Raw genomic sequence first — 27861 nt, 5'->3', positions numbered from 1 at the left:
TTTTTGTTGGTAGAAGTGGTGTGTCATTAGATCAGCGCTGGCTCTCAAGTTTTTACAATTTATATAAATGAATCGGGTGAAAGGACTGAAGGTTTGGTAGCTAAATTTGCTGATGACACAAAGGTAAGATCAAAGAATGCCTACATTGTGGAAACAGCCCTTCGGCCTAACAAATTCAACACCGACCCTCCGATGAGTATCCCATCTAAGTCCATTCCCCTGCCATATCACTGCACATTTACCCCTGACTAATGCACCTAGCCTACACATCCCTGAACACTGTGGGCAATTTAGCATGGCCAATTCACCTAACCTTCACATCTTTGGACTGTGGGAGGAAATCGGAGCACCCAGAGGAAACCCACACAGACACGGGGAGAATGGGCAAACTCCACACAGACAGTTGCCTGAGGCTGGAACCAAGCCTGGGCCTGGCACTATGAGGCAGCAGTCCTAACCACTGCGCCACTGTGCTGTCACAGAAGCACAAGACTGGCTCAGCCAAAAACAGTAATCACCATAAGTAAGAAAGTAATTTGTGAAAAGGACATATGGAAGCTACAAAGAATATAGATAAGGTAACAGAGTGGACAAAGATCTGGCAAATGGAGTATCACATGGGGTGATGTAAAATTGTCCATTTTGGCAAGAAGAAAAGAAACATATTATCCAAATAGTGAGAGATTACTGAGTTGAAACAAGTAAATGGATCTGGGTGTCCTCATGTATGAATCATGAAAGGTCAGAATGCAGGTATGGCAAATAATCAGAATGTTATTATTTATTGTGAGGGGGATTTGAATACAAACTTAGGGAGATTATCCTTCAGTTGCACAGGGCACAGGGCATGGTGGATGGCTCATGCCCAAAACGTCGATTCTCCTGCTCCCCGGATGCTGCCTGACCTGCTGTGTTTTCCCAGCGCCACATCTCGACTCTGATCTCCAGCGTCTGCAGTCCTCACTTTCTCCTCCAAGACAACACTCACAGCACAGTGTACAATGTAGATCACCTTATTTAAGGATGGGTATAAGTGCATTAGACAGAAGTCAGAGAATATTTATGAGACCTATACCAAAGGCTTATGAGGAAAGACTGGACAGGTTAGGCTTGTATGCATTAAAATATTAAGTATTGGCTTGATTGAAACATAGAAGATCCTGAGGGCTCTTGATTGGGTGGATGTGGAGACAATGTTTCCTCTTGTGGAAGAATCTAGAACCAGAGATCACTGTCTAGAAACAATAGAATTCAAGCCCCACTATCACCAGACACATCACAACCCTCACCAACTTCTATACATGCACCTTAGGAAGCATCCTATCTTGGTGCATCACGGCTTGGTATGGCAAATGATCTGCCCAGGACTGTAAGAAACCACAGACAGTTGTGAACACAGCCCAGACCATCACCCAAGCCAACCTCCCATCCTTGGGTCAGCACGGTGGCTCAGTGGTTAGCACTGGTGCAACACCATGTCAGTGACCTGGGTTTGATTCCAGCCTCAGGCGACTGTCTGTGTGGAGTTTGCCCATTCTCCCCGTGTCTGCGTGGGTTTCCTCAGGGTGCTCCAGTTTTCTCCCACAGTCCAAAGGCATGCAGGTCAAGGGGGATTGGCCATGCTAAATTGTCCATAGTGTTCAGGGACGTGCAGGCTAGGTAGGTTAGCCATGGGAAATGCAGGGTTACAGGGATAGGGTAGCAGATAGGATGGACTTCAAAGGGTCAGTGTGGACCCGATGGGCCAAATGGTCCACTTCTACACTGTAGCGATTCTATGATTTAGACCTCTCTTTGCCACGGAAAGGCTGCCAATATCATCACCCCGGTAATGCTCTCCTACAACCTCCTCCATCAGACAGAAGATACAGAAGCTTGAACACATGCACCAACAGGTTCAGGAACAGTTTCTTCCCTGCTGTTATTAGAGCAATGTCAATTAATTGACATATTCTGCTGAAGGAAAGAAACTCTGGTGTACTTCAGGCTTAAAGTGGCTTCCTGAAGCAAACAGGGAAAGAGCCCCTTGGCTGGTGAAAACCTGAAGTCTTCTCTGTATCTGGCTCACAGTCCCAAGCTGTTTAGTTACCTGAGAACTAATCACATTGTTGTTGGCAGGCAGAAGGCATTTGACATCAACAATTGGTCACTGTTTACAGACTAATCAACCTCTTGTTGCCACACAGTCACTTGGATCCAGTTCATCTGCAAACACTGTTGCAACCCACAGCAATGAATATCAATTTACTGGCCCTCAAAACGTAAAATCAATCCTTAGTTTTCAAACAACTCTTTTCTCATTTCAGTCCACAAATTAAACAACACAAAAATAAAGACAAGGTCTTTGTAATATTTAAAATGGAGATGTGGCTAATAAAAGTTCTCACAGAGGGTGGAGTCTTTGGAACTATTCCTTAAAAGACAATGGAAGCAAAGTCCTTGATATGTTTAAGGCAGAGGTGGTTTGATTCTTGAAGGGGTGGGGGGTAGTTTATCGAGATCAGGTGGGAATGTGGAGTAATCAGTTCAGCTCTGATCTTATTGAACGACCGAGCAGACTCAAGGGCTGAATGGTCTATTGCTGTTCGTTATGCACACGTCCACATGTTCTGTGATGCATCTGAATCCCACTCCAGGTACTTGAGCACATTATCCAGGCTCAGTCTCCTACAGTACAGCTGAGGGGTGCTGCACTGCAAGGGGTACCTTCGATCATGTGCAACATTAAGATGATGCTCCATCCACTCTCTCAGGGCAGATTGTAAAATAGCCACCAGCCACTACTTTGAACAGAGAAGGTGAAATATCCCCAGTATCCTGGTCAATATTCATCTTGTGACCAACTTCACTGAAACTAACTGTATGTGGGACCTTGCTGTCCCTCCACTTTAACCTGACCTATTATAGGAGACAATCCCCGGCGATGTCGAAAGGCTGAGATATATCTATAAGTCTTGTTTCTTTTATAGAGTTTACCTGTGATTAATCTCATTTACAATAGCATTAAAGAGCACCTCTAATGACAAATGTTATTCTTCTCTTTATTTGTAGGAATCATACGTGTTGTGAACCCAAACCTGGACAGGGAGAGGAAGAAAGACTATCGGGTCATTGTCCAAGCCAAGGACATGGGTCTTGAACAAGGAGGAATGAGCTCAACTGCTACTGTATATATCTCTCTGACTGACATCAATGACAACGCACCCTACTTCCCACACAGTAAGATCCCATCACACTCATTGAGACTTATAAACAGCAGGAAATCATTCAATAACTCATGCCTGCTCTACCGTCTGAGTTGATTGGGGCTGATCTGGATCACAGATCTATTTACATACGTTGGTTACAAAGCCCTGACACCTTAACCCAACAAAACCCTTATCGCCCCCAGTCTTGAAATTGCTAATCCCTTCTAATGCACAGCCTTATACAGAGTAGAATTGTAAATTTCTGCCAACATTTGTGTGAAAAACTAGATTTCTCATTTCCAACTAAGTAGTCTTAATTCAATTTTCAAAAGACAGAGACACATTTAACAGGAAACTTTATTTAAGAGGGGAGAAAGGAGTATAACCATATGCTATGGCAACTCTTGACCAGAAGTAAGGAAAGAGTTTACAGGATTACTGAGTTTGAGAGAGACTTAGTCTAAGTTAAGAACGTGCTATAGGTACAAGGGACTCAGAGTAATAGCAGTTTCACAAAACAAAGCAGCCTCTAAAACTGTAGGACAGACACTGAACATTGAGGAGAACCCGGGATGGAAATGTGTTGCTGGAAAAGCGCAGCAGGTCAGGCAGCATCTAGGGAACAGGAGAATCGACGTTTCGGGCATTAGCCCTTCTTCAGGAAAATGAAGAAGGGCTAATGCCCGAAACGTCGATTCTCCTGTTCCCTAGATGCTGCCTGACCTGCTGCGCTTTTCCAGCAACACATTTCCATCTCTGATCTCCAGCATCTGCAGACCTCACTTTCTCCATTGAGGAGAACCCAACAAGTATAGAATCCACAAAGGGACAGCTACACAGGATTGAGTCAATGGGTGAAGCACAATCCAGAGACATAGTTACAGCATTCCATAGCATGATTAATGCAGAGCTTTCTCAAAGCCATATCAATCACTGATTTGAAGAATGTTTGAAAATAATTTGTAAGAGTTTGCATCAATCATGAAGGGATTAATTGATTCTTTACTTCAATAACAATTCCATATGACTAAGCGAACCTTAATGTGGAGGTGGTACCAACAGGAGAGGACTTCAGGCTAGGGACCATATGGCTTGCAGGCTCAAAGGGGAGGTAGAGGCAGAAGAGAATTGGTGAAAACATAGAGGCAACAAAGATCAAATATCTATTATTTTCAGTCTAGGGGAGGCAATGGTCTAGTGGTATTAGCACTAGCTTATTAATTCATAGAATCCCTACAGTGTGGAAACTGGCCCTTTGGCCAATCAAGTCCACGCCAACCCTCTGAAGAGTATCCCACCAAAACCCATTCTCCTATTACTCTACATTTGCCCCTTACTAACACATCCCTGAACACTGTGGGCAATTTAGTATGGCCAATTCATCTAATCTGCAAATCTTTGGATTGTGGGAGGAAACCAGAGCACCCAGAGGAAACCCATTCTGACGCAGGGAGCATGTGTAAACCCCACAAAGACCATCACCCGAGGCTGGAATTGCACCTGGGTCCTTGGCGCTGTGAGGCAGCAGTGTTGACCACTGGCCCACTGTGCCCCAGTAGACACAGGTAATGTTCTGGGGATCCAGGTTTGAATCCTGCCTTGGCATATTTTGCAATTTGAATTCAATTTAAAAAAAACTGGAGTCTAATGATGTCGGATAAATTTCCTATTTCCAATAAACCTCGTACGCAAACCTTGTGAAATTGGCATGTTGGTTTATTTCACAATATCGTGGGAAGAGGTAAATGACTACTCAGCTCGGAATGACAGCTTAACTCGGAATGATCCCTCAGCTCGGAATGACCGCTCAGCTCGGAATGACCTCTCAGCTCGGAATGACCTCTCAGCTCGGAATGATCGATCTGCACTGAATGACCGCTCAACTCAGAATGACCGCTCAGCTTGGAATGAAAGCTCAGCTCGGAATGACAGCTCAGCTCAGAATAATCGATCTGCACTGAATGACCGCTCAGCTCAGAATGACCACTCAGCTCGGAATGACCGGTCAGCATTGAATGACCGCTCAGCTCAGAATGACAGCTCAGCTCAGAATGACCGTCAGCTCGGAATGACCGGTCAGCACTGAATGACCGCTCAGCTCGATATGACAGTTCAGCTTGGAATGACCGCTCAGCACGGAATGATCGCTCAGCACGGAATGACCGTTCAGACCTGAATGAACGCTCAGCACTGAATGATCGCTCAACACTGAATGACCACTCAGCACGGAACGATCTCTCAGCTCGGAATGACCACTCAGCTCGGAATGACCACTCAGCATGGAATGATCGCTCAGCTTGGAATGACTGTTCAGCACTGAATGATCGCTCAGCACTGAATTACCTCTCAGCTCGGAATGACCGCTCAGCTCGGAATGACCACTCAGCATGGAATGACCACTCAGCTCGGAATGACCACTCAGCATGGAATGATCGCTCAGCTTGGAATGACCGTTCAGCACTGAATGATCGCTCAGCACTGAATTACCTCTCAGCTCGGAATGATAGCTCAGCTCGGAATGATCTCTCAGCTCGGAATGACAGCTCAGCTCGGAATGATCTCTCAGCTCGGAATGAATTCTCAGCTCGGAATGATCTCTCAGCTCGGAATGAATTCTCAGCTCGGAATGATCACTCAACACTGGTGATTTGTAAATTCTCCCCCCAGCTACAAGCGTATACAGTTTATAAAGGGTTACAAATGGCTGATTGTTTGTTACAGAACAATACAGGTCTAACTACGATAGATAGTTTAACAATATTAAAAGGCTAACATGCTACTGGTCTAACAACATTGATCAGTTGTACAATTGAAACCGCTCAGGTAGCATCCTGCTCATAGCAGCAAGTGTTTAGAGACTATCAATATTAAATAGTTTGGTGACATCTTGTCTGCAGGGATATTGTTTTAGCTGAGAGTGTGGTGCTGGAAAAGCACAGTCAGTCAGGCAGCATCCGAGGAGCAGGAGAGTCAATGTTTCAGGCATAAGCCCTTCATCAGGAGGGGCCTTCATCAGAAAGTATTCACTTTCTCCTATTGTTTTAGCTGGAGCTCCCATGGAGTGAGAGATTCCTCAGGGGTCTCAGCAGTGGGTGCAGTGGTACAACAGCATTATCAGTGAGAGAATCCAATTAACGGGTCGTTTAACTAACATGTTTCCTCTGGTTAGGGAAAATGGCTTCCACAGTCAACATGGACTTCCACAGTCACTTCTCCCACAAATGATGTCCACAAATCCATTGTTCATTGTCAAGAAAAACACACCTGATTCACTAATGTCCTTTAGGGAAGGAATCTGCCATCCTTACCTGGTCTGGCCTACATATGACTCCAGACCCACAGCAATGTGGTTGACTCTCCAATATCCTCTGAAATGACTGAGCAAGGCACTCAGTTCAGGGGCAATAAGGAAATGACAACAGAGGCTGGCATTGCCAACGCTGCACACATCCCATGAAAAATGCCACACTGCACACTTCCTCTACTATCATACCAGGTACATCATATGCAAATTCATTTATGCGAATTAAGCACATAGGAACTTTAAAAAATAGAAGCAGGTTAGATGCTGATGCCTTGTGTGCTGCACCATTCTGCAAGATCATGGTGACCAATCTTCCTAAAATCCACCCTCATGCACAATCCCCATATCCACCGAATCTTCTCGTAACCAAGCATTTACCAATCTCTGTCTTGAATTACGCAATGACTGAGCTTCCACAATCCTTTGGGATAAAGCATGCCAAGGAAACACAACCTTCTGAGTGATGAAGTGTTGCATCATCCCAGCCCTAAGGGCCCAATCCCTATTTTATTCATTTCATAGGATGAAGGTGTCACTGGTTATGCCCAACATTTATTGCCTGTTCTTATTTCGCCAGAGGACAGTTAAGGGTCAACTACGTTGTTGTGGAGTCACATGTAGACCTGACCAGGTGGGGACATCATATTTCTTTCCCTCGTGAGCCAGAGGGATTTTTCATGACAATTTACAATGGCTTTAGGGATTCCATTAAGCTAGTTTTTATTCCAGAATCCCATGTCCGCAGAACATTCACCAGGATTTTCATATTACCCACACTGTGACATTACCACTTCACCACTGCTCCCAATTTCAGTTTATTCTGAGGCAAGACTATCCTGCCCAGGGAAGCAACCTCTTAGATCACATTTCATTCCTCTAAACTCAAGAGAATAGCATCCTTTCTGTTTGTCCTCCCTCTCTGTGAATGAACATTGCAGCTCCCTGCACAAGGATTTCTAGATCCATCACAGAGCTGGGTTGGGGGGGGTGAACATTGGTCTTCAGAGGGAGAACAGATCTTGAAGCTAAATTTCTATTTTTTTAAACCAAGTTCTTAAAGATAATAAGGAATGAAAGGTGAACTGAGATTGGCGTGAAGCAAGTAATGAAAACATATATAGCACATGTTGAGCAGATTGGGGTAAATGATCATCAAGGGGTAGGTGGGATTGTGGAATAATCAGATCCAACATGATCTTATTGATCAGCTGTGCAGATTCAATTCTGAGTGGCTTATTCTTGCTCCTCATTGGTCTGTCTGTATGTGTGTTCACACGCAAATCCTGGAGGTTTCAACTCCGAGAGTGTGTCTGAATTTCCTGAACCATTGACCAGTTTGCATATTATTAGTGGCCTGTGATTTAAGGTTTTCTACAAGGTGGCTCTTTCAACATATGCCACAAAAGCATCACGTTTGTAATAGATAGATGTCTTGAAGTTTACTTACAGCACTATTTGTTATCAAGACTGGGATACCACAGGCTTACACACATAGTCTGGGCTCTGTGTTTACTTACTGTGTTACCGTACAATGCACTTCACTGGCTGATGACACTGACTCCATTGCGAAGAGACTGTGCCTGAAGTCAAGTGGGTTCTTTTGTACAGGCACAGCATATGTTGTCATGTTGTGGAGCTGTTTGAAAAGTACAGACCTGACTATCTCATAATACAGGATCTAGATTAGAGTGGTGCTGGAAAAGCACAGCGGGTCAGGCAGCATCGGAGGAGCAGGAAAATCGACGTTTTGGGCAAAAGCCCTTCATCAGGAATGGAGGCAGGGAGCCTCGGGCGTGGAGAGATAAATGGGAGGGGTGGGACTGGGGGGAAAGTAGCAAAGAGAACAATAGGTGAATGGGGGTGGGAATGAAGGTGATAGGTCAGAGGGGAGGGTGGGGGAAAGTAGCAAAGAGTACAATGGGTGGATGGGGGTGGGAATGAAGGTGATAGGTCAGAGGGGAGGGTGGAGCAGGTAGATGGGAAGGAAGATTGGCAGGTAGGATAGGTCATGAGGATGGTGCTGAGCTGGAAGGTTGGAACTGGGCTGGGGAGAGGGGAAATGAGGAAACTGGCTCATAATACAACACAGCATTATCTTTACAGCAAGCTCCTAACCAATATGAATGTGAGTTTTACTATATCTGCAGGACAATACAACTATTCTGTTTTGGAGGATGCCATAGTTGGAAGTGCGGTAAATCGAGTAAAAGCCAAGGACCTGGATGAAGGAGAGAATGCAAAAATATTGTACACAATTGTCAGTCGCAACAGTATGTTTGACATTAAAACAGACCCACATACACAAGAGGGAGTTATAACAGTAAAGAAGGTAAGTTGATACTCACTGTATTTTCTTTCATTCTTTCATTGTTTGTGGGCCTCACTGGCCAGGACAGCATTTGTTGCCCAACTCCTTAAAAGGTGGGAGTGAGCTGCCATCTGGAAACGCTGCAGTCCACAATACCCTGAGGGAGGGAATTCCAGGATTTGGACCCAGTGACACTGAAGGAGCAGCGATATATTTTCAAGTCAGAATGAGAACTTGAAAGGGATGCCATTCCCTTGTATCTGCTGCCCTTCCCTCTAGCCTCTAGAGAGGCCATACTTAGGAGGTGCTGGTGAAGGTGATGGCATGATAATTTCACTGGATAAGTGATCCAGAAGCCCCAGCTAATAGTTCTGGGAATGTAGGTTCAAGCTCCACAGTGGTAATTGGTGAAATTTAAATTCAATTAATTAGTTTTAAAAGTAAATTGGGAATTGAAAGTTTGTCACAGTAACGATAACCGTGAAACTATCACCACTTGCTATAAAAGGCTGACATACATACAACTGGTCCCACCCTCTAATTCAGACATGAACACGGTCCCAGACTGAATATACATATCACATCATAAGCAAAGGCTGCAGTGCACACAGAAGTCTCGCAATATTGGAATGGGAGGGGAAGGACATAGGGGAGACGGGCTGAGCATGTGGGAGCATGAGGGGATGGGGACATGGGAAAGGAATGTGGGGACAAAGGAGGGGGAGTGTGTGTAGACATGGGTAGGAGGTGGTGTGAGCATGTGGGAGCAGGAGGGGGTGAGGATATGGGAGAGGGGAGTGAGGAAAGTAGATGTTGTGGAGGGGGTCAGTGAGGATTCAGGATTTTGAATTCTCCCTTGTCCTATGAGTTTGTTTCTACTAACCACCAAGTCAACGCCACAGCTTACACTGTCTGTTGTCATCTGCTTTCTATTTAAACAGAGTCTGGATTTTGAGAAGCAGCGACAGCACCAGATTGAAGTGGAAGCAGAAAACCCCACATTAGTGAAGGGGCTGAAGTACAAGACTAAGACAGTTGTTGTTATTGATGTGCTCGATGTGGATGAGCCTCCGGTATTCAGCCGAGGTCACTACACCTTCACTGTCAGTGAGAACCAGCCCATTGACACCTCGATCGGGAGGGTTTCAGCTAAGGACCCAGACCGGGCCAAAAACGGCATTTGGTAAGGAATCCACTTGGATCAATTATCTTGGATAAACACCGGGAATTTCACTCAATGGAAACGAGAGCAATGTATCAGATATTGCAATTTCCTCAAACTCTTGCACACCATTTTTAACCAAAGAATCATCCAATTCCCTCTTAAATGCTTCAATTGAACCTGGCTCCACCACATTTCCAGGCGGTACCTTCCAGACCCTAACTGCTCACTTAGTGAAAATATGTTTGTCTCATATCACCCTTGGTTTATAAACCCCCTGAACCTCAAGATCAGATTTCAGTCTGTAACTCACTCCTGCCTTTATGTTATTCCATGTATAAACCACCCTGAGCCCCTCAATTCAATTCCGTCTGGTGCTCTTGATGCTTTGGATTGTTATTTGATCCATTTAATCTCAAAAGTATGAAATAATTTAGCATAGTTAAATGAATATTTTGAGTTCAGCGTTGTAATGTTATGTTGTTTGGAAATGCATTCTGTGCCTCCAGGTACTCATTAATAGATGGGAAAGAATTTTTTAACATCAGACAAGATGATGGAGTGATTAAAACTGGTGTGGAGCTGGATCGAGAAGATATTGCCTGGCACAACATCACAGTGGCAGCCCATGAAGTTGGTAAAAACAGTAAGTCTCCATTCCTGCCTGCAGAGACTTTCATTTCAGACTGGATGATCACCACTACTTAAGGGGTGGCATGGTGGCTCAGTGGTTAGCACTGCTACCTCACAGCATCAGGCACCTGGGTTCAATTCCACCCTTGGGTGTCTGCATGGGTTTTCTTCAGGTACTCCAGTTTCCTCTCTCAGTCCAAAGATGTAAATTGCCCCGTGGTGTTCAAGGAAGTGCAGGCTGAGTGGATTAGCCATGGGAAATCCAGGGTAACAGGGATTGGATGCTCTTCGGAGGGTCAGTGATGGACTGAATGGCCTGCTTCCACACTGCAGGGATTCAATGAACTGCTCCAGTGCTCTTCTAGTCAGTATCCTTCTGTGAACCGTCTGGAATCACTACTTTATCCAAAGCTCCCCAATTCATGTATAACTTGCCCCAACTCATGCATCGCATTGACTCACAGTCTGATGAGTTCCAATTCCAAAACCCTTGTTCTTCTCTTCAAAATATCTCCAGAACCCTGCCCTTCCCTCAGCCATAATCTCCTCGAGCTCTATAACTATCTGAGACTGCTGCACTCCTCCAAGTCCCAGCTGTAGAGTATTTCACATTTCCACCACTAGCAGCCCTTGCTTCACTTTCTCTGAAGCTGAGCACCTCATTTCCTTCCCTATACCTCTCAACGTTGCTAATCACTTAAATTACTGCTTGATTTATAGATTCCACGTCCTATACTCAAGTGACAATTAAAGTGTTGGATAAAAATGATAATGCTCCAACTTTGGCTGAAAACTACAATCCCCATGTCTGTGAAGATGATGCAGTTGGAACGGTGAGCGGAGATTGGCCAAAAATCTATATTAACATGCAATATATTAACGTGTATAACACTGCCATGTGACACTGAATAATAATATATATTAACACAGCATGTGATACTGAATATGGTGTCAACCCACATGATTCTGGGCATCACAACATCTGTAGTATGCATTAATACATCATATGGTAATGGATATAATGTTGTCTACAGTATGTATTAATTTACCATCTGTAACTGGATATAACATTGTGTATTGTATGTATTAATGTATTACGTGATACTGGGTATCACACTGTCTATATTATATAATAGCACAACATGTGATTCAGGAATAATATTGTTTATATTCTATATGAACACACCACGTGATACTGTATTATTATTTGGATTGGCTCTAGGTTATCCAAATGATCTCTGCTGTTGATCTCGATGAAATTACTCCAGCTGTCAGATTTCATTTCAGGATAGCGGAGAAGGACAGCAACTTCTCAGTCAAGGACAATGGCAGTAAGTGAAAACATCAGGATAATATAACAGGGAGAAGGGACCTGAAATGATGCTGTGCAATGCTAGTCAATGAGTGATAAATAAACACTGCCAAATTCAGCTGTCTGATTTTAATAGACATTTTCACGATAGACGAACCTTTGTTGAAATGAAATAGGAAATTCATATAATGATACACGACACAAATAAAGCCCACTGGTGATATGTGGAGACCAACTTGCAGGAAGGTTACAAGTTAGTCATGATGTGGAGGAGTTGGTGTTGGACTGGGGTGTGCAAAGTTAAAAATCACACACCAGGTTATAGTCCAACAGGTTTATTTGGAAGCACTAGCTTTTGGAGTGCTGCTCCTTCATCAGGTGGTTGTGGAGAATAAGATTGTAAGATGCTCCGAAAGCTAGTGTTTCCAAATGAACCTGTTGGACTTTAACCTGGTGTTGTGTGATTTTTAACTTTGACATGTTCTAAAAGCGCACAAGGGATGAGAGATTTGATTAGTGCCTTCTCTAAGAAGCATCCTCATAAAGAAGATTTAGTTGAAGTCTTCAAATTGTGAGGATTTGACAGAGTTGTCAGGGAGAAACTGCTCCCATTTCCAGGAGGTTTGGCAACCAGAGAACCCAGTCAGCATCCTTTTTTATTCAATCGTGGGAAGTGGGCATTGCTGGCTGGTTGCCCATCCCTCATGGTGGTTGGCTGCTGTCATGAACCACTGTAGTCCATGAGATGTAGGGAGACTCACGGTGCTTCTGGAAAGGGAATTCCAGGATTTTGACCCAGAGACAGTGAAGGAACAGCGATATATTTCCAAGTCAGGATGGTGAGTGGCTTGGAGGGGAACTCGTAGAGACTGGTGTTCCCATGTATCTGCTGCCTTTGTCCTTCTAGTGGTCAAGGGTTTGGAAAGTGCTGTCTAAGGATCTTTGGTGCCACTGAGCTTCAGTGGAGGGAGTGAATGTTTAAGTTAATGGATTGGCATGCCATTCCAGCAAAGTGCTTTGTCCTGGATGGTTTTCAGATCTAAAACCTAAGTTCTGAAATCTTGCATCCCCAAACGTTAGTATTCTTCTCTCTGCCTTTAAGACACTTGTTTGAACTGACCCCTCTGGCCATGACTTTAGTCACCCCTGCCTTCACCATCACCTTCAGCTTTCCCCAAAACCTCACACCTCCTTTTTTCAATTGGTGCTTTTTTGTGTGTTTATTCAATCCACTAGCTTGATAATGTTCTGAGAAGCACTTCAATGTTCCACTGCACGAAAGATGGTCCTATATAAATGCAAGTGGCTATTGTAGAGCTAGTGAGAGATCATGTACCATATGAATAAGGAGCAGGAGTAGACCAATCAGCCCCTTGAGTTGTTCTGCCATTTGACAAAGTCATGTCTGATCAGATTGTGGCACCCACTCTACATTCCCAGCTCCCCAATAATGTTTGGAGCTCCTTGTTGATGAACACTCCATCTATTTTGCCTTAATAATTCTCATTAACTGTGTCTGAAATTGTCTCCCGGCTGGTGGTTGAAGAGTCTGGGTCTACTTTCCCTGGAGCATCAAAGGCTGAGGGGTGGCCTTATAAAGGTTCAAAAAACCATAAGGGACTTGAACAGGTTGTATAGCCAAGGTCTTTTCCTCAGGGGACGGGAAAATCCAAAGCTAGAGGGCATAGGCTTGAGGTGAGAGGGGAAATATTTAAAAGGGATCTGAGGTGCAGCTTTTTCACGCAGAGGGTGGTGTGTGTATGGAATGAGCTGCCAGAGGAAGTGGTGGAGGCTGGTACAATTACAACATTTAAAAGGCATCTGGATGGTTAATAGGAAAGAGTTAGAGGGATATGGGCCACCTGCAGGAAAATGGAATGAGATTAATTTACGATATCTAGTCGTCATGGACAAGCCGGACTGAAGGGTCTGTCTCCATGATGTACATCTCTATGACTCTTTAGTGATTTGTGACTGGGGACACGATCTCAATATAAGGGGCTGGCTGTCTAAGACTGATCTGAGGCGGAATGTCTTCACTCAGTGTGTAGTAAATCTTTGGAATCCTCGATCTCAGAGGCCCGTGGAAGCTCAGACATTGAGCAGATTCAAGACAGAAATCAATAGGCTTTTGGAGATGAATGACATTGAGGGATGTGCTGACAGTGAGGGAAAGTGGGACTGAGGAGGTAAATAGCCATGATTCAGAATGTCAAAGCAGGCTGAATAGCCTTATTCTTTTCCTATATACCTAAGTGTCCACCGCTCTCTGGGGAGAACTGTTCCAAATACTCATGACCCTCTAAGACAAAGGATTCCTCCTCATCACCAGCTTAAATAGATGTAAAGGACAGTTTCAACCCCAACCAAAGTATTGTGTACAGTTCTGGTGCCACATTGTGAGGAAGATGTGAACACACTGGAGAAAGTGCAGACGCAATTTACTAGAATGGTTCTAGGAATGAAGAACTACAGTGACGAGACAGATTGAAGAATTTGGGACTTGGAGAGGTGAAGATTAACAGGAAATTTGATAGAGGTTTTCAAAATCGTGAGTGTGCTGCATAGAGTAGACAGGGAGAAGCTGCCCCTGCTTGTTAAAAGAACAAGAGAGGGCATTGATTTAAAATGCCCTCTGCAAAAGATCTCTGGGCAGCACAGTGGCTCAGTGGTTAGCACTGCAGCCTCGCAGCGCCAGGGACCTGGGTTCGATTCCAGCCTCAGGCAACTATCTGCGTGGAGTTTGCACATTCTCCCCGTGTCTGCGTGGGTTTCCTCCCACAGTCCAAAGATGTGTGGGTCAGGTGAATTGGCTGTGCTAAATTGCCCATAGTGATAGGTTCATTAATAGGGAGTAGATGGGTGGGTTACTCTTCAGAGGGCTGGGCTATGAAACTAATTACTTAACTCCTTCAAAAACTCAGCATGTAATGCTCAAATGTCTTTTTCCCGAGCAGCTACTTGCTTCAGGGACTCACTCAGTAATTCTCTCTGGCTCTCTACTTGCAATAATTTCCTTTCCTACTCATTGGATACAGCACACAGAGGAGCTCAAATGTCCATGTTTGCAGGTGATACCTTGATCCTTTAACAATTCAGGTTCAGAAAGTTAAGATTGAGGCTGTGATCAGATCAGCAATGATCTTTTTAAATGGCAGAGCTGGTGGACTTGTTGGGCCAAAGGGCCTGTTTGAGCACTGTCGAGAATCTAATCTGAAAAGGAAGCAGAAAAACCTTTTTCATTCATAGAGTATGGAAATGTGGTGGAGACAGGTTCAATTGAGGCATTCAAGAGGAGCATGGGATGGGTATTTTAATAAAAAAAGCAATTAGCAATGGTACAGGGGGGAAGGCAGGCATCTGGCATTGGGTTATGGTGTTCATTTGAAGAGCTGGTGCAACCATCATGGACTGAATAGTCTCCTTCTGTCTCAGGACACTGCTGTGATTCTGGGAAATAGGAGCCTCTTCGTTTTAAAAAACAGGTCAGCCACCTCAGCTCTCGCTACAATGGGTGATTGAATAAAAAGTTAGAAGGATAGAGGGTTAGACAGGATACACTGAGCATGCTTTCAAAATCTCCTCTGCAGCCCAGGTCAATCCACCAACTAATGTCCATTGCTGCTACAGCTATAGCTTCTGCTGTTGCAGAATCTGTATGGGTACTAACAGGTTCAGCTACACACACACACCGAACCAGCACAGAAACTAGATGGCAGTGTCACATCAATATCACACAGATTTGGAACAGGAGGAGGCCATTCAGCCCCTCAAACCAGCTCTGCCATTTAACAAGATCATTGCTGATCTGATCACGGCCTCAATCTTAACTTTCTGAACCTGAATTGTTAAAGGATCAAGGTATCACCTGCAAACATGGACATTTGAGCTCCTCTGTGTGCTGTATCCAATGAGTAGGAAAGGAAATCATTGCAAGTAGAGAGCCAGAGAGAATTACTGAGTGAGTCCCTGAAGCAAGTAACTGCTTGGGAAAAAGACATTTGAGCATTACATGCTGAGTTTTTGAAGGAGTTAAGTAATTAGTTCCATAGCCCAGCCCCATGCTTTCCTCAGTATTTCTTTTGTAAGTATTTATCCAGTTTATTCCAATCCAATTTGAAAGTTACTATTGAATCTGCTTCCACTATCCTTATAGGCATTACATTCTCACATAAAAGAGACATTACATTCTCACTTCTCATTTCCCTTCTTGTTATTTTGCTCATGGACTTGGTGTTGGAATGGGACTGCTCTTGTACCAGCAACCTCCTGGACAGAGGACAAGAGTTGAAATCCTATTGTGGCGCCCGCAGAGATTTATAGATTGACATAACTCAACCAATTAGGAAACTGGAATTATAAAGCTATTTTCATCAATTGTTGTATAAACCCATCTGGTTCTGAAGGCACAATGAGGCCAATGGCTTGCCTTCTGTGGTTTCTGTGGTTTCACAGAAGGAAATCTGTCATCCCCACCTGTCTGGCCTTTATATGACTTCATGTAATTCTTTTAACCACACTCTGAAATGGGTGAACAAACCATTCGGTTCAAGGCAGTTCAGGATGCTAAACAAATTGTGGCCAAGTCACTGAAACCCACATCTCATGAAAAAAATAATTAGATTATGTGCTTCATGTCACTAGACACAGTCTCTTCCTGGTGAAGGGCTTTTTCCTGAAACATCGATTTTCTTGCTCCTCGGATGCTGCCTGACCTGCTGTGCTTTTCCAGCACCACACTGATCTAAACAATAGTCTCTCCTTTCCAAAACTCCATCATCAACACTTTTTAAGCAAGCTGTGTACATTTGATTCCTGTGGTACGCAAAACAGCCCCAACTTATTCATACAAAACAGTTGGGGCTGTTTTGCGTACCATGTGTCCAGCACGGAAACAGACCCTTCAGTCTAAATTGTCCATGCTGACCAGGGTTAGATAGGATGGACAGTGTAAGCCTTTTTTCTCGGATGGAGATGGCTAGCATGAGGGGACATAGTTTTAAATTGAGGGGTGATAGATGTCAGAGGTAGTTTCTTTACTCAGAGAGTAGTAAGGGTGTAGAACGCCCTGCCTGCAACAGTAGTAGACTCGCCAAATATAAGGGTATTTAAAGTGGTCATTGGATAGACATTTGAATAAAAATGGAATAGTGTAGGATAGATGGGCTTCAGATTGGTTTCACAGGTTGGTGCAACATCAAGGACCGAAGGGCCTGTACTGTGCTGAAATGTTCTATGTTCGATGTCAAAACAAAGAACAAAGAAAGTTATAACACAGGAACAGGCTCTTTGGCCCACCAAGTCTGCGTCGATCCAGGTCCTCTATCTAAATCTGTTGCCTATTTTCTAAGGATCTGTATCCCTCTGCTCCCTGCCCATTCATGTATCTGTCTAGACACATCTTAAATGACACTATCGGGCCTGCCCCTACCATCTCCACTGGCAATGTGTTCCAGCACTTACCACTTCCTGTGTAAAGAACTTTCCACTTATATCTCCCTCAAACTTTTCCCCTCTCACTTTGAACTCATGACCCCTAGTAATTGAGTCCCCCACTCGGGGAAAAAGCTTCTTGCTCTCCACCCTGTCTGTACCTGTCATGATTCTGTAGACCTCAATCAGGCCACCCCTCAACCTCCATCTTTCTCATGAAAATAATCCTAACCTACTCAACCTCTCTTCATAGCTAGCCCCCTCCATACCAGACAACATCCTGGTGAACCTCCCCTTCACCCCCTCCAAAGCATCCACATCCTTTTGGTAATGTGGTGACCAGAACTGTACCCAGTATTCCAAAGGTGGCTGAAACAAAATCTTATGCAACTGTAACATGACCTGCCAACTCTTGTACTCAATACCCTGTCCGATGGAGGAAAGCATGCCGTATGCCTTCTTGAGCACTCTATTGAATTTCATTGCCACCTTCAGGGTACAATGGACCTGAGCACCCAGATCTTTCTGTACATCAATTTTCCCCAGACTTTTCCATTTACTGTGTACTGTTCATTCTTGAACTGGATCTTCCAAAATGCATCACCTCGCATTTGCCCAGATTGAACTCCATCTGCCATTTATCTGCCTAACTCTCCAATTTATCTATATTCTGCTGTGTTCTCTGACAGTCCCCTTCACTATCTGCTACTCCATCAACCTTGGTGTCATCTGTCATATCCCAACCTAATCGAGTCCCATTTGCCAGCACATGGCCCATTTCCCTCTAAACTCGTCCTTTTCATATACCCATCCAGAAGCCTTTTAAATGCTGTAATTGTACCCAGCTCTACCACTTCCTCTGGCAGCTCATTCCATACACGCACCACCTGTTGCATGAAAAAGTTGCCTCTTAGGTCCCTTTTATATCTTGCATCTCTCACCCTAAACCTATGCCATCTAGTTCTGGGCTGCCCCATCCCAGGGAAAAGACCTTGTCTATTTATCCTATCCATGCCCCTTATGATTTTATAAACCTCTATAAGGTCACCCCTCAGCCTCCAGTGCTCCAGCCTATTCAGCCTCTCTCTGTAGATCAAATCCTCCAATGATGCTAACATCCTTGCAAATCTTTTCTGAACACTTTCAAGTTTCACAACATCCTTCTGATAGGAAGGAGACCAGAATTGTATGCAATATTCCAAAAGTGGCCCTCTACTCAATACTCTGACCGATACAGGAAAGCATACCAAACGCCTTCTTCACTATCCTATCTACCTGCGACTCTACTTTCAAGGAGCTATGAACATGCACTCCATGATCTCATTGTTCAGCAATACACTCCAATCTCATCATACGTCCCTCGTCCCTGGTTCCATACTTATAAATCCACTCAGCACCTTTTGTACGATGAAGCCTTCCTATGAGATAGAACGGTGATGTCAATGGCACAGGATAACGGAGAGCAACCAAAGCCTATCCTCTCTCTCTTAGCTTTACAATTTCTCTCTTCATTCTCTCCTTTCTCCCTAGATAACACTGCCAACATCACTGTCAAACAGGCAGGCTTCGATCAGAACGAGGCCAGCAAGCTCTCATTGCTGATAAACATCTCCGACAACGGGAATCCATCCCTGAGGAGCACTGAGAAACTGGAGATCAATGTGTGCACCTGTGACAGAGACAGGAAGCCAATAAACTGCCGGCACTTTGCTCCGCTCACCTCAGGAGTCACCGTCACCGTCCTGCTGATTGTCTTCCTCTGCATCATCGTTGCTATTGGTGAGTCAACTGCAGAGGGTACAGCAAAGAAAGTAAAATACTTTTCTTGAGGCTGGTGTAATGCAGCAAACACAACAATCCATTTGCACACAGCAGCCTGCCACAAATAGCAATGTGGTAATAAATGACCGAATAATCTGTTCTTTAGTCTTGACAGTTGAGGGGCAAATATTGTCTCGGACAATAAACAGAACACTACTGGCCTTTTTACATCCATGAAAGACAGTCGGTGCCTTGGTTTAAGGTTTCCTATGAAAGGTAGCACTTCTGGCAGTGCAGCATTCCCTCTGTTCCATAATGGGCTACTAGCCTGGATTGTTGCAGGGTTTGGAATCCCGCCATCAAATCAACTGAGGCCCTGAAGCTCACACTGCATCCAGACCAACAGAAGGGCCAGTTGGCCTTTCTGTACACGTCTACTGTATATTATCCATCCCATACAAACTGGTAGTCAGAGGCTCTGGTAACATGGTTCAAATCTCACCCTATCAGATTGTGACGTTAAATTTAAATAATTAAACATTGTTTTTCTTTTCCCTTTATATTGTCCTGCATTGAATTCTGACTTGTTCACAAATTGACTTACTAACAGACTCAGAGTGGAACATTTTACAAACCAGGGACTGCATGTGCTGGATTGGCATAAGATTTTCCTGCTCCTCGGATGCTGCCTAACCTGCTGTGCTTTTCCAGCACCACTCCAATCTTGATTCTGGTCTCCAGCATCTGCAGTCCTCACTTTCGCCTGGATTGGCATAAAGCCTGTCAGGTTTACTAACCTCCTATTGTCCTTGAACTGAATGGCTTGTTCTACTGTTTCCCATCAAAATGGGTTTGGAGTCACATGAGGAGAAAGTGAGGGCTGCAGATGCTGGAGATCAGTGCTGAAAATGTGTTGCTGGAAAAGCGCAGCAGGTCAGGCAGCTTCAGGGCTTATGCCCGAAACATCGACTCTCCTGTTCCTTGGATGCTGCCTGACCTGCTGCGCTTTTCCAGCAACACATTTTCGGCTTGGAGTCACATGAGTTAACACACATAAGAACTGCATATTTCTGTTCCTAAAGGATCAAGTTTTTTTTTAATTTCAATTTGATGAAAGGTTAATGGTAGAATTAGTGAGGATAACACAAAGAGTCTGCAGCAAGATACCGACAAGTTAGGCAAAACTTGACAAATGGAATACAATGTGGGAAAATGTGAGATTGTGCACTTTGGTGGGAAGAATAGAGGAGCTGAATATTATTTAAAAGAACAAAGACTGCAAATTGCCTATTGCTACCCAGCCTGCACACTATGGCCAATCCACCTAACCCCCACATCGTTTGTTATGGACTGGGCCAGACACCCTCAAAGCATTTTAAGAAGGTAGCCTAGAATCTAATGTTATCTTAATTTAAAGGCAGATGTGAGGTGAATATTCCAGGTGTGATGCAGTTTGTCAAACCACTCGGCTTTAAGCGAAACAGAATTTATTTAAACACTACAGTTGAAACACAAGCAAAAGAAAGCAGAATTTAGAATAACATAATTATTTGAAAATCCATCCAACTCACCACAGCAATTTAATAAGCAGCTGTTCCAAATTCCCGCAACATTCCACAAACACACCCCTTGGCAAAAGGAAAATTCAAACTCAGATTTTTATAGGCAGGAGAGATTTCAGAGAGAAAAGCCAGTCAGGAATCATCTGCTGAAGCTTGAAACCTTTCTCTGGACTGCAGCAGCTTCTCATTGTTACAGCTAAAAGAAATTAGAAAAAAAACTTGAACTGGGAGAACTGGCTATTCCCCTGCCATTGTTAAACTAGGCTCTTTCCAGACATTTCAGCACCTCTGCCTTTATGACCTCGCTTTTAAAAAAAAAAGCCCAAGGTCAATATAACATTGTTAAAGTGACAACATTGCCACAATTTGGGCTAGGGAAGGAAACCGAATCACTCAGTGGAAACACTGAGAGAGGGAGCTGGGAGCAGCTGGAATGTGAGCCTTGGAGCAGCACATGGCAGGAGAGTTCCAGAGTACAGCCATGATCATAATGAATGGTGGTGCAGGCTCGAAGGGCAAAATGGCCTACTCCTGCACCTATTGTCTATTGTTTATAGTAGGCTGGGGACACAGCCCTGGAGCAGGATGGGGATACAGCCCCGGAGCGGGATGGGGACACAGCCCTGGAGCAGGATCGGGATACAGCCCCGGAGCGGGATGGGAATACAGCCCAGAGCGGGATGGGGACACAGCCCCGGAGCGGGATGGGGATACAGCCCCGGAGCGGGATGGGAATACAGCCCAGAGCGGGATGGGGTCACAGCCCCGAAGCGGGATGGGGATACAGCCCCGGAGCGGGATGGGAATACAACCCCGGAGAGGGATGGGGATACAGCCCCGGAGCGGGATGGGAATACAACCCCGGAGAGGGATGGGGATACAGCCCCGGAGCGGGATGGGAATACAGCCCTGGAGAGGAATGGGGACACAGCCCCGGAGTGGGATGGGGATACAGCCCCGGAGTGGGATGGGGATACAGCCCTGGAGCGGGATGGGGATACAATCCCGGAGTAGGATGCGGATACAGTCCCGGAGTGGGATGGGGATACAGCCCCGGAGTGGGATGGGGATACAGCCCCGGAGCAGGATGGGGATACAGTCCCGGTGTGGGATGGGGATACAGCCCCGGTGTGGGATGGGGATACAGCCCCGATGTGGGATGCGGATACAGTCCCGGAGTAGGATGGGGATACAGTCCCGGAGTGGGATGGGGATACAGCCCCGGAGCGGGATGGGAATACAGCCCTGGAGAGGAATGGGGACACAGCCCCGAAGTGGGATGGGGATACAGTCCCGGTGTGGGATGGGGATACAGTCCCGGTGTGGGATGGGGATACAGTCCCGGAGTGGGATGGGGATACAGCCCCGGTGTGAGATGCGGATACAGTCCCGGAGCGGGATGGGGATACAGCCCCGGTGTGGGATGGGGATACAGTCCCGGAGCGGGATGGGGATACAGCCCCGGTGTGGGATGGGGATACAGTCCCGGTGTGGGATGGGGATACAGCCCCGGTGTGGGATGCGGATACAGTCCCGGAGTGGGATGGGGATACAGCCCCGGTGTGAGATGCGGATACAGTCCCGGAGTGGGATGGGGATACAGCCCCGGAGCGGGATGGGGATACAGCCCCGGTGTGGGATGGGGATACAGCCCCGGTGTGGGATGGGGATACAGTCCCGGTGTGGGATGGGGATACAGCCCCGGTGTGGGATGCGGATACAGTCCCGGAGTGGGATGGGGATACAGTCCCGGAGTGGGATGGGGATACAGCCCCGGTGTGAGATGCGGATACAGTCCCGGAGTGGGATGGGGATACAGCCCCGGAGCGGGATGGGGATACAGCCCCGGTGTGGGATGGGGATACAGCCCCGGAACGGGATGGGGATACAGCCCCGGAGAGGGATGGGGATACAGCCCCGGTGTGGGATGGGGATACAGTCCCGGAGCGGGATGCGGATACAGCCCCGGTGTGGAATGCGGATACAGCCCCGGTGTGGGATGCGGATACAGTCCCGGAGGAGCACACAGACAGGGAGTCCCAGGTGGAGACCTGGAGCAAGGAGGCAGTCCTTGGAGCAGCTGAGTGCCAACACGGAGGGCTCTGGGGTTTGGAGCAGAGTGAGGATAGCTGTTGGATTTGACCCTGGTGCGGAGGGGTCAGGCCATGTGTTGCTGCTCTGTGCTGAGCTGCTGCACGGTAATGTCTATTTGGAATTTCCTACCTCACTGTAATGTCAACCCTTTAATGCTTTCCTTTTTTTTAAACTTGTTTTCACCTCTGTAAGTAGTGCTACTACTTTTATTCCACCGTCGTATCCAAGAATTACACCGAGGAACTTATACCTATGACGTCTCTGTAAGAAGGCAGACATTGTAAAGCTCTTCACTGTACTCTGACAATAGAGAACATGAAACAACAAAAGAATATTGTATTATTTATTGATTTGAATTCAAATTCTCCAGCCTCAAGGTGGAGTTGAGATCATCGGAACTCTCATGAGTATTTGTCCAGGCCTTTGAAATAACCTCTCCAGTGTCATCACCATTACATTACCATTCTCAGTCTGTCAATACCTACCAAGTCCTGTTTGGTAATGCTTGTAGGCTTCTATTCCCAACTTTCCTGACTTTTGGGATAACTCTAGGTATAAAAACCCAAGGCTGTTCTAATAACAGTGTATATTATTTCTGTATTGTAAATGGCCAATGTTCTTTTGCAAAGACTGCATGTCAAAAATGCTGCAAAAATAGTAAGACCTCACAAGTTTACCCTTACATTGCAGATATCAATCTGCTTCATGTGGATTTGTCTAAGGTTCTCACCAAAACTGGTGATCAGCCTGCTTCATCTCAATCTCCAGTCACTGACCAGATGACCTGTCCTGAGCTAACTATAGCCCTGAGTCGGGCTTTCTCAAACCTTTTTTCCTTACAGACAGATTATGTGGTCAATTCTGACACTGTCAGGTCTCCAGCAATTTGATGAGTTTGATCACTGGCAAACCTGGAGAAAGTGAGGACTGCAGATGCTCCTGATGAAGGGCTTATGCTCGAAACATCGATTCTCCTGCTGCTCAGATGCTGCCTGACCTGCTGTGTTTTTCTAGCACTACACTCACTGGCAAACCTGTCCTAAACCACAGCCAGGTCGATCATTGACTCATTTGGACTAGGAGAAAGTGAGGACTGCAGATGCTGGAGATCAGCACCACCTTCCTAACCTGCAATCTTCTTCCTGACCTCTCTGCCCCCATCCCGACTCCGGCCTATCACCCTCACCTTGACCTCCTTCCACCTATCGCATTTCCAACACCCCTCCCCCAAGTCCCTCCTCCCTACCTTTTATCTTAGCCTGCTGGACACACTTTCCTCATTTGGACTAGCTCTAGCACTTGGTTTTATCAAACTTTGACCTCAATCTTAGCTTGCTCAGCACTTTCCACCTTTACATCATCCAATTGACTGTGAGATACTTACAGAGCACCAAACTGTGGTTAAAGCACTCTTTGCTTAATGATAAATGGTGAACGTCTGATGTCCTAATCTATTTTAAACTAAGGCTCCAGCCTTTTGGAGTTGCTGTGTGGAGTTACTGTTAAGTTATAACATTTAATCCAAATGTACATTCTTTAACTGACAGACACACATTAAAACCAATGAGCTTTCTAATCACCAGCTCATCATCCAACCTCTAACTTTGCATCACAGCAAGCTTCATTTTTTTTTGTTCATTCTGGCTAACCTAGCAAATCCCAAGTTATTAAATCCCAAGGTTACTAAAGGTGCCAGTTAAATGCAAGTGATTGTTATCGTGGTTGTGGTTCACTAGAAGCAGAAATGGAACACACTGTAGGTAGAGGGTAAATGTGAACAGGGAATCCTCTCAGATTCACAATGGGTCCCAGACTGCCCCAACCGTGTCATTGGACCCAAACTCATAAAGGGGCAACACCACCCAACTACATACATAACAGTTGGAGTATACTTCCTCCTCTAGTTGTTCTTTTAGAAATGAATGACTGACTTTGTGCTTCCTTTCCCCTCAGTGTTGGCAGTGCTGATTGTCCACCACAAGATACGGAAGAAGAATGCCTTTGTGGGGTTGGTGAAGCCTCCGGGTGAAATCCGGGAGCAGTTGGTGAGGTATGACGAAGAAGGGGGTGGGGAAATGGACACTAACTCCTTTGACATCACGGTGCTGAACTCTCTCCGCGCAAACGGCCCACGGCCAGCTAAGGCCGTGAACTGCAGCCCTGTTTACGCCCCAGTCAGAAAGCCCAACAACGACATGGGCTCAGTGGTCAAGATGAAGAAGGATGAAGCAGACGGTGACAGAGATGGCCTGCCCTACGACACCCTCCATGTCTACGGTTACGAGGGTGCTGACTCAGTCGCTGACTCACTGAGCTCCCTTGACATCTCCTCCATCGACTCCGAACAGGATTACGATTTCCTCACTGACTGGGGACCCCGGTTTCAAATGTTGGCTGAACTTTATGGATCAGATCCAGACAGGGCGGTAGGAGATTATTGAAGGGAGAGACGGAGATGTGATTCGTGTTTTTATTTGGGTAAGAAGGTTTACCAAGTGGGGTGAGGAAAGGAAGGTAAAAAATGAAAGTGGATCATTAGTTTGTATATCACAAGAGTATCAGAACAAGAGGAGGTCATTTTGCCCTTGTTGCATGTTCTACAATTCAGCTAGATCATGTACATTTTTTTAAATTAACCTGTTAAGACCATAAGGTGTGGGAGCAGAACCAGGCCATTCAGCCCATCGAGTCTCCTCTGCCATTCAATGAGGTCATAAATGATCTGATAATCCTCAGTTCCACTTTCCTACATTTTCCCCATATCCCTCGATTCCCTTCCTGAATAAAAACCTGTCTCTCTCAGCCTTGAATATTCTCAACAACCCAGCCTCAACAGTCCTGTACAGTAAAGAATTCCACAGATTCACTCCTCTCTGAGACACAAAATTCCTCCTCAGCTGTCTTTTCCTCCTCAGCTGAACCCTTCACTCTGAGGTGGCGCTCTGTGGTCCTTGATTCTCCCACCAGGAGACACAACTTTGCCCCATCGGGGATGGTATTACACACCTCTGGAGCTGAAGGGACTTTGAGCCAAGCCTCCTGGCTCAGAAGCAGGGACATTGCCAGTGCACGGCAAGAGTCCTGTGGTTGACCTGTATCATAATTCTATCTACCTTCCTTATTTCATAACTATGACTGACAAAATGCTTTGCTTTCATTCATGGTATATGAGTGTCACTACCTAAACCAGTATGCATTACCCAGAGGACAGTTAAAAGTCAACCATGTTGCTGGAGTCACGCGTAGGCCAGACCAGGTAAGGATGGCAGTTTCCTTCCCTAAAGGGCATTAGTGACCCAGATGGGCTTTTCCAACAATCAACAACTGTTTCATGCCATCATTAGATTCTTCATTTCCGATTTTTATTGAATTCAAATTCCACCACCTGCACAGCAGGGATTTGTCCAACAATAGTATCACGAAGCCATTGCCTGCTCAGCAATGCATTGTAACACACATTAATAAGAACTAAACTAATAACTACTCTAAAAGTGAGAGACAATCACTGAGTAAACTATCAAATTCATTGACGGTGCTTACATTACAATAACGGCGTGTTATGTTGCCAACAGAGGAGCAGGACAATGTTAATGAACTGTGGATAGTTAATGGAGGTGAGCTGGGATGGTGGAGGGAGTGATGGTGAGGGATGTCTTTCTTTGATCTGACTCTCAGATTCAGACGGTCGTCCTGAGATGAGTCACCAGCCAGGAGACAGTCAGAGCTTTCTTCACTGACGCATTGATGCACAGTAATACCAGACTGTATCGAATTTACAGCATTAAAATAGACCATTCAGCCCATCCTTTCTGTTCCACTTGAGCTTCCTCCACTTCATCCAAATTCTCTTTCCTCATACTCTCGCTCACCTTCATTTCTAGTCAATAAGGTGTAGCACTGGAAACGCACAGCAGGTCAGGCACCATCCGAGGAGCAAGAGAGTTGATGTTTCAGGCTTAACCCTTCATCAGGAAGCCCAAAAACATCGATGCCCTCGCTCCTCAGATGCTGCCTGACCTGTGCTGATTTCTCCAGCACCACACTATATCGACTCTGACTTCTCCAGCATCTGCAATCCTCACCACCCCATCATGTCTGTACTACTCACCTCAACCTCACCCTGTCATAATGTGATCTGGATTCTCAGAGCAAGGGAGTTTCTAAAGATTTCTAAATGACTATCTTATATTTATGGCCTTGAATGCTCACTGCCAAATTGATGAAACATTGCAACACTGTAAAAAAGAAGCAGAGAAGATAAGCTTTAATAAAACTTCTGTAACAGGGGCTTACAGTCTGGGGATTTCTCAATTTGCTTTAACTGCCCACCAATCAGGACCTGCCTGTATGGGAAAATGCATTGGAAATTCTCATTCTGTAACCATGGAAACATTCCAAACTATCTAGTTTGGAATATATCAAAACTAATTTTGTTCAAAGCCTATAGGTGTTTAGTTGCATTTTAAATGTCTTAACTTTTTAGATTGATTTAACACAGCATGTAAAGGGTTTTATCATAACCTTTTTTTTAAACTTTTTAAACGTAACTTTGAAAAGTCTTGAAGCAATAGCAATAGGTATTTCACGTGTGTGCCTTCCTATGAGGAATGTGTGTTTGTAATAATTTTGTAAATACTTTGTAGCCAGTGGGTAATAGTGACTCGGTGGTTGGTGTAACTGTTGTAATGAACACCCCATTGTTACAAAGTTCATTGTTTTTACATTGTCTTCTGATGTTTGGAAAAAATGTGTTAATAAACGGTTTGTAACATTTGTGAATAACTGTTGTTCAATCATACTAGTTGATAACAATAATGGGACATGATCCACCACACTCTGGGCAAGTGAATTTTACAAATTCAAGAGGTTTTGAGAAAGTAATTTATCTTATGTTCCAAATAAGCTAATCCTTATCCTAGAACTAGGATCTTTCATTCTAGATCACCCCACATGTAGTAACATACTCTCTACATCTAAATAAAAAAAACGGAAAGCACTGTGGATGCTAGAAATCGAAAACAAAAACAGAGATTGCCGGAAAATCTCAGCAGGTCTGGCAGCACTTTTGAAAAGAAATCAAAGCTAATGTTTAGGACCCAATGAC

General features: G+C 45.1%; 1 protein-coding gene across 1 annotated transcript in view; it reads left to right on the top strand.

The window, feature by feature from the left end:
• The window catches only part of LOC122558217 (cadherin-5-like), a 63650-nt gene extending 36111 nt beyond the window's left edge, over window positions 1–27539 (top strand). Inside the window, exons 5-12 of the mRNA XM_043706545.2 lie at window positions 3052–3219; window positions 8640–8821; window positions 9742–9983; window positions 10472–10608; window positions 11316–11428; window positions 11818–11926; window positions 18871–19119; window positions 24711–27539. Coding sequence (XP_043562480.2) covers window positions 3052–3219; window positions 8640–8821; window positions 9742–9983; window positions 10472–10608; window positions 11316–11428; window positions 11818–11926; window positions 18871–19119; window positions 24711–25198 — 1688 coding nt within the window. The 3' untranslated portion in view covers window positions 25199–27539. The remainder of the gene's footprint in view (window positions 1–3051; window positions 3220–8639; window positions 8822–9741; window positions 9984–10471; window positions 10609–11315; window positions 11429–11817; window positions 11927–18870; window positions 19120–24710) is intronic.
• Window positions 27540–27861: the final 322 nt, after the last annotated feature.

This window comes from Chiloscyllium plagiosum, unplaced genomic scaffold (genome assembly GCF_037043375.1).
Source record: "Chiloscyllium plagiosum isolate Xiang-an unplaced genomic scaffold, Cpla_swu_hap1 HiC_scaffold_17, whole genome shotgun sequence".
In the NCBI taxonomy this organism is placed as follows: Eukaryota; Metazoa; Chordata; class Chondrichthyes; order Orectolobiformes; family Hemiscylliidae; genus Chiloscyllium; species Chiloscyllium plagiosum.
The sequence above is the reverse complement of the archived record's forward strand: the minus strand, read 5'-3'. Positions and strand labels throughout refer to the sequence as shown.